Genomic DNA, 10,000 nt, shown 5'->3' with positions numbered 1-10,000 from the left:
TCCATTCCATTCCATCCCATTCCATCCCATTCCGCCCCTTCACCGCCACGGCAAAGAACCTAGCGTCACACATTCCCGTCCGTCACTGCTATAAACTAGACGCCTAGCTGGGCGTGGAAATCGATCCCCGATATTCCCGTTAAGTGCTTATGGGGACTGTTCCCTCCGATATCGGACGGCATATCACGGGCCGAGAAGAAGAAAAGAAGAAGAAGAAGAAGAAGAAGAAGAAGAAGAAGAAGAAGAAGAAGAAGAAGAAGTAGTAGCCCGATCAGTTAGGACCAAACGCCGGGTATGAGCGTGAAATAAAATCTGATGTTCACAGCGGGGAACGGTGCCAGTGATTTGTTTTTTTTTGGGGGGCCGAGTTTTGGGTGAGCGGAGGGGAGGGGAAGGGGAGGGCTAAAAAGAAAATGCTTTGTTGTGAGCGTGTTTATGGTTGTTTGTTGTTAATTGATTTTGTTCGTTCATTTGTTGATTGTATTATTTTTCTTTATTCTGTTTATCTGGTTGCTTATTTGATTTATTTATATGATTATTTCTTTATTATGTTTATTTTGTTTAATTTATTCACTTATTTTTTAATTTACATATTTATTTATTTATATATATATATATATATATATATATATATATATATATATGTATATATATATATTTATCTATTTATAATATATATATATACATATATATATATATATATATATATATATATATATATATATATATATATATATATATATATATATATATACATATATATAAACACACATATACACGTAACTGTACCTTATACATAAAGGTTCCCAGGAACATGAAAAATATCGCAGGGTTTTCCTATAAGGCATAAAGGCTGGGAAACACTGCTGTGTGTAGCTCTTATCGTAAAAACTTCAAAGTGAAAACCTCGACCACCATTCGCGCACGCCATCATAAAAAAAGCTCACAATCTGTGCTTTGGAATTCTTCCACAGAGGGGAAAAAAGAAGAAAATGATTTCCCATCGCTCGGGGGAGACACACTCCCCATTTTTCATTTCAAGGTTTCCCCCGTAATGCCGTCAGTGCACCTCGTGCGATGTACTGTAGGCATTACTTAAGGTCCCTTAGCTGCTGCGACCCCTTTCGTTCCTTTTACTGTACCTCCTCTCATATTCTTACTTTCCTCAACAACTGATTGATAGTGCAACTGCTTTGAGGTTTTTCCTCCTGTTACACCTGTCAGACCTCTTACTCTCAGTTTCCGTTTCAGCGCTGAATGACCTCATAGGTCCCTTGACCTAAAATCTATATTCAATTCAGTTCGTATCAAGGTTTCTACCAACGCTTTGGTTTTCTATATCAATGAATTTCTGCAGCTCATTGTTCATTATTATTCATTATTGTTGCTTTTTGGTCTAGGACGTTCTTCATTGTTCGTGTGGTTATCCATTTGTTTTCATCGAGTTTTGGGAGGGCTTTTTGTGATGGGTATGTCATTCATTATTATTCATTATTCTTATTTTTTTATCTGTGTTATTCTTAATTATTCATTTTGTTATTCACTGGCTTCGATCAACTTTTTGGGAAGGTTTTGGTTTTCTGTAAAAGAAAACTATTGTGCCGGCTTTGTCTGTCCGCCCGCTCTTTATTTTGTCCGTACTTTTTCTGTAGCCCCTCAAATCTTAAAAACTCCTGAGGCTAGAGGGCTGTAAATTGGTATGTTGATCATCCACCCTCCAATCGTCAAACATACCAAATTGCAGCCCTCTAGCCTCAGTAGTTGTTATTTTATTCAGGGTTAAAATTAGCCATAATCGTGCGTCTGGCCACGATATAGGATAGGCCACCATCAGGCCGTGGTTAAAGTTTCATGGGCCGCGGCTCATACAGCTTTATACCGAGACCACCGAAAGATAGATTTATTTTCGGTAGCCTTGATTATAATCTGTAATGGCTGTACAGAAAACTCGATTGCGGACGGACAGACAAAGCCGTCACAATAGTTTTCTTTTACAGAAAACTAAAAAAAAAAAACGTATTCATAGACAGAGCCGTATAGTATTTATTTACGCTACTAAAAAAATAAAAAAAAAAATGCTGTAACAATTACCAAAACTCTTCAACACCAACGGAGATAATATTTTAATCCCCTTATTTCCAAAAGCTAGGAACCTGTAGCTTATAGCTTATATATAGCATTGTGCCAAATCGGTAACATTAATTTTGGGAAAATACTTTTCAATATACTTCAGGATTCCCTGATGACAATAGCGTCCCCCATTGTTCCACAAACACAAATCAGTCGATTATCAATAAACCATAAATATTTTTGACAGCACATATACCGTCATTGTTATTGGTCTAATAACGGGGCTGTGGGTCGGGGAGGTGGGGGGTGGCTGGCCTGAGCAAATGAAACGGGGGTGGGGGAGGAGTGGATAAATATTAAATGACGATACTACTGCCGTGTAATCTGTCAGAATAACATGTAATGCTGGGTAAATTCTGCATCAGACCCTTGCATAAATTACAAGTTATCTATATTAGGAAAGTATTTTATTTTCATTGTTAAAATTTATCAGAAATGATTAGGCAAAATTAACGAATGGAAGCAAGTGTGAGTATAAATCAGATTATTATGATAATCGTCACTGCTTATTGTTCGTAATCTCTACCAAAAGATTTAACATTTTTTTGTTACGTAATGGTGTTGAAGAACTAGGAACAGAGAGAGAGAGAGAGAGAGAGAGAGAGAGAGAGAGAGAGAGAGAGAGAGAGAGAGAGAGAGCTTATAGAAACAGTTCAATTATTCAAGTACTTATGGAGAGAGAGAGAGGTTAATAAGAAGATTTATAAAAACAGCTCCATTATTCAAGTACTTACGGAGAGAGAGAGAGAGAGAGAGAGAGAGAGAGAGTTAATAAGAAGATTTATATAAACAGTTCCATTATTCAAGTACTTACGGGAGAGAGGAGAGAGAGAGAGAGAGAGAGAGAGAGAGAGAGAGAGAGAGAGAGAAGACTTATAGAAACAGTTCAATTATTGCAGATTGATGGAGAGGGAGAGAGAGAGAGGAGGGGAGGTGAATAAGAAGACTTAGAGAATCATGTCTATTATTCAGGTACACCTGGAGAGAGAGAGAGAGAGAGAGAGAGAGAGAGAGAGAGAGAGAGAGGAGAAACACCTGAGAGAGAGAGAGAGAGAGAGAGAGAGAGAGAGAGAGAGAGAGAGAGAGAGAGAGAGAGAGAGAGAAACAGTTCTATTGTTCAAGTACTTATAGAATCAGTTCTACTATCTAAATACTCATTAAGAGAGAGAGAGAGAGAGAGAGAGAGAGAGAGAGAGAGAGAGAGAGAGAGAGAGAGAGAGAGAGAGAGAGAGAGAGAGAGAGAGAGAGAGAGAGAGAGAGCGACTCCAAGCAATAACAAGAGAGTGGGGTGCCCCACCAATCTATTCGTTTCAATCTTGCTAATTCGTAATGAGGTTTGGAAGCAACGGAGGTAGGTCTGACTTCCTAATTGGATGCGAGGGGTCAGCCCGAATTCGATTAGCCCTCTGCACAGGGGTCGGTGAAATTATGAGGTGTGACCTCGCGTCTTAGCTCGTTGGGCGAGGTATCCAGGCACCTGGGTGAATGAATTTTAAAAAGATGATTGGTTAGTGGCTGGAATTCTGCGAGAGATGATTAGTTCTGTTAGCAGGAAAATGTAAAGGAGTTTCAACAGCTGTCTTTAGGATAGTGGTGGAATTGGAGGGCAAACTTTTTTTTTTAGGTTATTGGTGGAATTGGAGGGCAAACTTATTTTTGGTTATTGGTGGAATTGGAGGGCAAACTTTTTTGGTTATTGGTGGATTTAAAGGCAAACTTTTTCTATTTTTGGTGGAATTGGAGGGCAAACTTTTTTTTGGTTGTTGGTGGAATTGGAGGGCAAACTTTTTTTTTTATTATTGGTGGAATTGGAGGGCAAAGTTTTTTTGGTTATTGGTGGAATTGGAGGGCAAACTTTTTTTTGGTTATTGGTGGAATTAAAAGGCAAACTTTTTTAGGTTATTGGTGGAATTGAAGGGCAAACTTTTTTTTAGGTTATTGGTGGAATTGGAGGGCAAACATTTTTTAGGTTATTGGTGGAATTGGAGGGCAAACATTTTCTAGGTTATTGGTGGAATTGGAGGGCAAACATTTTTTAGGTTATTGGTGGAATTGGAGGGCAAACATTTTTTAGGTTCTTGGTGGAATTGGAGGGCAAACGTTTGTAGGTTATTGGTGGATGTTCATTTTTTTTTACACGGTTCGATATGATCCTGTCTGTATGAGCTGACGATACTGGGCCGTCAGAGATAAGGACTTCAAAACGAGAGGAGAGAGAGAGAGAGAGAGAGAGAGAGAGAGAGAGAGAGAGAGAGAGAGAGAGAGAGAGAGAGATCTTTACATGAATTCCCGTAAGGTATTGGGTTATGTCAACCTTGCTCAGTGTTGAGGTAGATTGTAAGTGATTGATTTTGAGAGAGAGAGAGAGAGAGAGAGAGAGAGAGAGAGAGAGAGAGAGAGAGAGAGAGAGAGATCCTTTAAGGAACTTCCTATTTTACTCAGTGTTGAGGTAGATTGGAAATGATTGATATTGCTTTTTATAAAAACGGATTGCATCAAAACGAGAGAGAGAGAGAGAGAGAGAGAGAGAGAGAGAGAGAGAGAGAGAGAGAGAAATCTCTTTTACAACAGTCCCTTTAAGGGCATTGTCTACCATACTCAATGTTGAGGTAGACTTGAAATGGTTGATTGATTTTTAATACGAACGAGTCTCAGAACAAAAAGCAAGATCGAGCGACAGAGAGAGAGAGAGAGAGAGAGAGAGAGAGAGAGAGAGAGAGAGAGAGAGAGAGAGAGAGAGAGGCTCCCCAGATAAGAGTCTCTTTTAAAGTTGTGTCAGCTTCCTCTTCAGAAATGGAACCAGTGACTGGAGCGTGTCTCTATACCATCAGTGAGACGCCTGAGGATTTAACAATGAACGGTACAATGAAACTTATTTTTGAGTTTCTTCTGGTGGTGTGTCCCCTCTGTTTCATTCGTTCAATGTTTCCCAATGTGAGTTTTAATTATTCGTGGTTCTTGTGACGATTTCGTTTTGCAATTCAATGAAAATCATTAAATAATCTTTCTCTTTAGGTAGTTAGTGCCGTGGTGTGGTCGATTGATTTATCTCCATTTCCTTTGTTTGTTGTCAAAATTCAAATCTTTTAATTATGACTAAGTCTTTAGTGGGATTCGTTTGTATATATATATATATATATATATATATATATATATATATATATATATATATATATATATAAATATATATATATATATATATATATATATATATATATATATATATATATATATAGAGAGAGAGAGAGAGAGAGAGAGAGAGAGAGAGACAGAATCGATATTTTCATTGCAGAATGAACTGTACACAAATATCAACAGTTAGAATACACATGGGTATATAGATAGTTGAGATTAAGTTAAAAATCAAATGATAGATAAGAAGGGGCGAAGTAAGTATGTATATGTATCTACATACATACATACTTAAGTATTCTGCATTAAAATGAAAAACTACAGTATCTGCAAAATTTTCGAAATTGAAATGTGCCAGCTACTGAGCTCGTGAAACACTAATACACAAGTTACTGCAGTTTCAGAATGATTCTTCAACGCTTTCCACGAATATTTAGGGGGCCCCATTTGCAGTATCTGCAAAATCAGTAGTAAGAGCAAGTTAAAACTGCAGTATCTACGTTACTTACAAAATCGCTGATTATGAAACCAAAAGACTGCACTTTCAGAATGATTCTTCATTGCTGTCCACGAATGTTTAGGGGGTCACATTCGCTATATCTGCAAAATCAGCAGTAAGGCAAGGGAAAACTGTAGTATCTACCATTTTTCTCAGGTTTTTATTTTTGCAGATACTGCAATCTTCCATTTTAGGACAGTATTGACATCAATACATGTTTTTATACATACAAAAACGTTGATTATGAAACCAAAAGACTCATACTTCGATTCTCTTGCGTCAGAATCCGATACATCTTGTCACTTTGGGAGGAGTAATCATACTGAACACACTTCAGGTTTTACACTTTTATTTCTCATCTTCCGTATAGTGTGTAGAAGTGTGTGAAGAAGTGTTGAGGAAGTGTTGAGGACTTCACTTCGGGCTCCTGAAGTGTGTCCTCGTTCACCCACGTCAAAAAAAGCTGAAAAAAAAACTTCTTCACTTCTTGTATAACTTTTTTCTGACACTTTTTTAACAATGGAAAAATTAAATTATATTTTCAAGGTAAACCATTATTAGATTATTCATTTTTTCATATATTTTAGGATATTTATCACTATAGGAAAGTTTTTTATCAGTTTATCAAAAGCATACTGTGAGCAGTTTATTTTTTTACCACTTTATCAAAAGCATATTGTAAGCACTACGTTTTACAAGTTTTACACAGTATCAGAATACCTGCTTGTCATCACTTGTAGCAAATAGTTAGTTTATTCAATTGAAAAAAAAATTACATCATATCAGTATAAACAATAAACATTTATATATAATAATATATATTCTAGCACAAAATCCTTTAAGATAACGTTTTGGGACATATTCTCAATTTCATTATCTTACATTTCAATAAACCTTATGCATCGTAGTCGTAAATATTTGTTCTATACATTAACAATATAATATGCAAGTTCATATCTCCCATAATATTATTTTGTCTGTCATATACATCATATTAAAACGAAGACATCTTATGTACAGGAAATTGGCAGACTAACGTCAATACTGAGACATGCGTTTGATACCGGGATGCAAATTCCTGAGATGTATGCTAATATTGCACCAGTCCTGGTTTTTTTGCAATTTCCCTAAGTTAGGTTAGGTTAGGAGGTTAGGTTAGGTAGGTAGGTTAAGTTAGGTTAGGTTGAGTTGTTTTAGGTTAGGTTAGGGTAAGGTTAGGTTGGGTCAGGTTAGGTTAGATAGGTTAGGTTAGGTTAGGATGGGTTAGGTTAGGTTAGGTTGGGTTGGCTTGGGTTAGGTTAGGGTTAGGTTAGGTTAGGTTAGGTTAGGTTAAGTTAAGTTAAGTTAGGTTAGGTTAGCTTAGGTTGGGAAGACCTCTAGAGTAATTTAGGTGTGGGAAACATAATAAGATTATTTTCAAGAAAATTCTGTAGTTAGTATTCAAGATATGGCTTACCTCTTTTTTCAGGGAAAGGTCCCGGTACTCAGTTACATCTCGGGAAAATGTACCATAATATCAAGTATCACATTCATTTCACTTTGAGAAGCTCACTTTCACCAAAGCCCTTTCAGTTTTCTAGTTTATACTTTTGCTGAAGCAGACACGTGATGAAAGGTAGAATATTGTTTTTTCTAACATTCATGAATTATCTGTGGCAAAATAAAAATATATACAGAGAGAGAGAGAGAGAGAGAGGGTATCAAGTGACATCTGATATTTTCCACACAGATGATCGAATTACAGAATAGGGAATAAGTAGGAATTCTGTATTTAGGGAACAGAAATATATTACGTTGCCAGCGAATTCAAATATAAATTGGTTTCCCCTAAAAAAAAAGTGCTCGGGAAAGACTCCAAATCATTATACGAAAATATTCTATTTTCGCTAAAATTGTATTTAGGAAAGGCTCCAAATCATTATACTTTGTAAAATATTCTTCTATTAACATTACAATGAAACAGATCAAAGTCAAAATATTCTTGCTGAGTGAGCAATATTTCCACTGCACTTGAAAAATCTAAAGAGGTTCAAGAATTTATTATATATATATATATATATATATATATATATATATATATATATATATATGTGTGTGTGTGTATATATGTATATATATATATATATATATATATATATATATATATATATATATATATATATATATATATATATATATGTATGTATATATATAATATATATATATATATATATATATATGTATGTATATATATAATATATATATATATATATATATATATATATATATATATATATATATATATATATATATATATATATATATATATATATATATATATATATATATATATATAAAGGAATGTTTTAATTTTAGCTACCACGATGATAAAATCATTTCCGAAAGGCTCCTGAAATTATACCAATATACTGAAGCCAGTTACTCTCTGGGAATAGCAGAAAATATTAAAAAATTATAAGAAATATATTTACAAAAAAAGAACATATAACTATTCGTGTGTGTATTAAAGTTTAAGAATAGATTCCAAAATTATTGGTTATCAATAGGGGCAATGAACTGAAGCAATCATTATGTTATTACATACCTCAAGATCAATGATATGACAAAGAATCAATTTTAAATAACAATAGGAAATTTACTTACAAAATCTTACAAGAAAAAATGAGTTTTTCTGATGACCAGAATATGAAAGCTATAGTCTTTATGTCATGAATGAGGAGAGAAAATAGTAAGTCAGTTCTATTGTAAATGAGGATATATAGCATTTATAAATGAAAATTTACAGCATCCATTTTCCTTGATGTATGAGAGAGAGAGAGAGAGAGAGAGAGAGAGAAGTCACTGAATGTTAACATCAGGTGAATAATAAATATAGGCGTACAATATATACACAAATTGATGAAATCTCACAAACTTATGACTTTTGAATACAGGTGTTAAATCTTTCATTATTTTCTTTATTAGCATTTTTTCTGTGACTAATTCTATACAAGCAAAGAAATACACTTGGCGGGCGATGGTGTCCTATAAAATAAACACGCAACATTCAACATAATTTTGGTACATATTCTACTAGCAAGACAACATCCTTGTTTATCATAACGTCACTAAATGTATGTTGAGTCTATTTCTACATTAACCTTTGAACAAAAATAACTAGAGTGTGTGTATATATATATATATATATATATATATATATATATATATATATATATATATATATATATATATATATATTGTTGTCTGTCAATTTCACATGAGATTCGATACACTCTTCTATCCTTCACACATGTGTTATGCATGTGTTGTTGCTCTCAGTGTGAGGGTCTGAAAGCTGCACAGACTTCCACCCAGGCAAGAACCTTGGCACACGAGCAGCAACCAGCGGGCCACAGCAGGGCTTGAACAGTTCCGTAAAGGTGTCGCGGAACTGCTGGCTCATGGCACAGTACAGGAGGAAGTTTATAGCACTGTTGAATAGCACCAGCATGTCCATGATCTCCCCCAGCTTCTGGTAGCAGGGGAAGAAGCCGGAGTCCGGGATGACCGTGAGCAGTCCCAGGATGCCCTGGGGAACCTCGGAGGCCAGAAGAGGAACAATATGGCCAGCAGCATCTTGGTCACCCGGTCCGCCTGCTTCTCCGCGTCGCCGCCCCTGCCGGAGGAGGTCCTCTTCATGAGAGCGGCCCTTCTCCGCGCGGCCCTGAGCAGCTCCTGAATCAGGGCCGTGGACAGCCCCGTCAGAGCCGCGCAGGGCAGCAGCTTCAGTAGCACCGCGTAAATCCAGAAGTTGATGCTCTTCAGAAGCCCGTTGTGGGCCTTCGCCAGCTCGCTGAAGCCTATGATGTAGAGCACGTGGCCCTGGTGGTTCAGGACGCTGATGGTGATGTTGAGATAGTTCGGAATGTTGCAGATGACTGAGCAGAAGAAGGCAGCAACGATGGCCATCTGAGTGCGTTGCATGGAGCACCAAGTCGTGTTGTTCTGGGGGAAGGCGATGGCGATGTACCGCCACACAGCCAGCGTCACCGTCAGCCAGATCGAGATGGTGTGGAAGACCTGAGCGAAGTGGGCGTGGAAGAGCACGAAAGCCGCCCAGCCCCAGGAGTACTGGGACTCCAGGGATCTCCCCTGCCACACGTACTGGTGCATCGTGTAGGGGATGTACTCCACCATGACCAGGAGGTCTGTGACGGCCAGGCCGGTGAGGATGGCGTTGGTGGGAGACACCATAGACCT

The 10,000-nt window shown here is 36.9% G+C and overlaps 1 protein-coding gene across 1 annotated transcript in view; it reads right to left on the bottom strand.

The window, feature by feature from the left end:
• Positions 1-8,981: 8,981 nt before the first annotated feature.
• Positions 8,982-10,000, bottom strand: part of LOC136831779 (G-protein coupled receptor dmsr-1-like) — a 15,322-nt gene continuing 14,303 nt past the window's right edge. Inside the window, 2 exon segments of the mRNA XM_067092401.1 lie at positions 8,982-9,349; positions 9,352-10,000. The exon segment at positions 9,352-10,000 is cut by the window's right edge and continues 132 nt beyond it. Coding sequence (XP_066948502.1) covers positions 9,045-9,349; positions 9,352-10,000 — 954 coding nt within the window. The 3' untranslated portion in view covers positions 8,982-9,044.

The sequence above is a fragment of the Macrobrachium rosenbergii genome, chromosome 48 (assembly GCF_040412425.1).
Source record: "Macrobrachium rosenbergii isolate ZJJX-2024 chromosome 48, ASM4041242v1, whole genome shotgun sequence".
NCBI classification, from domain to species: domain Eukaryota; kingdom Metazoa; phylum Arthropoda; class Malacostraca; order Decapoda; family Palaemonidae; genus Macrobrachium; species Macrobrachium rosenbergii.
Note: the sequence above shows the minus strand (reverse complement) of the source record. Positions and strands in the feature narration are given on the sequence as shown.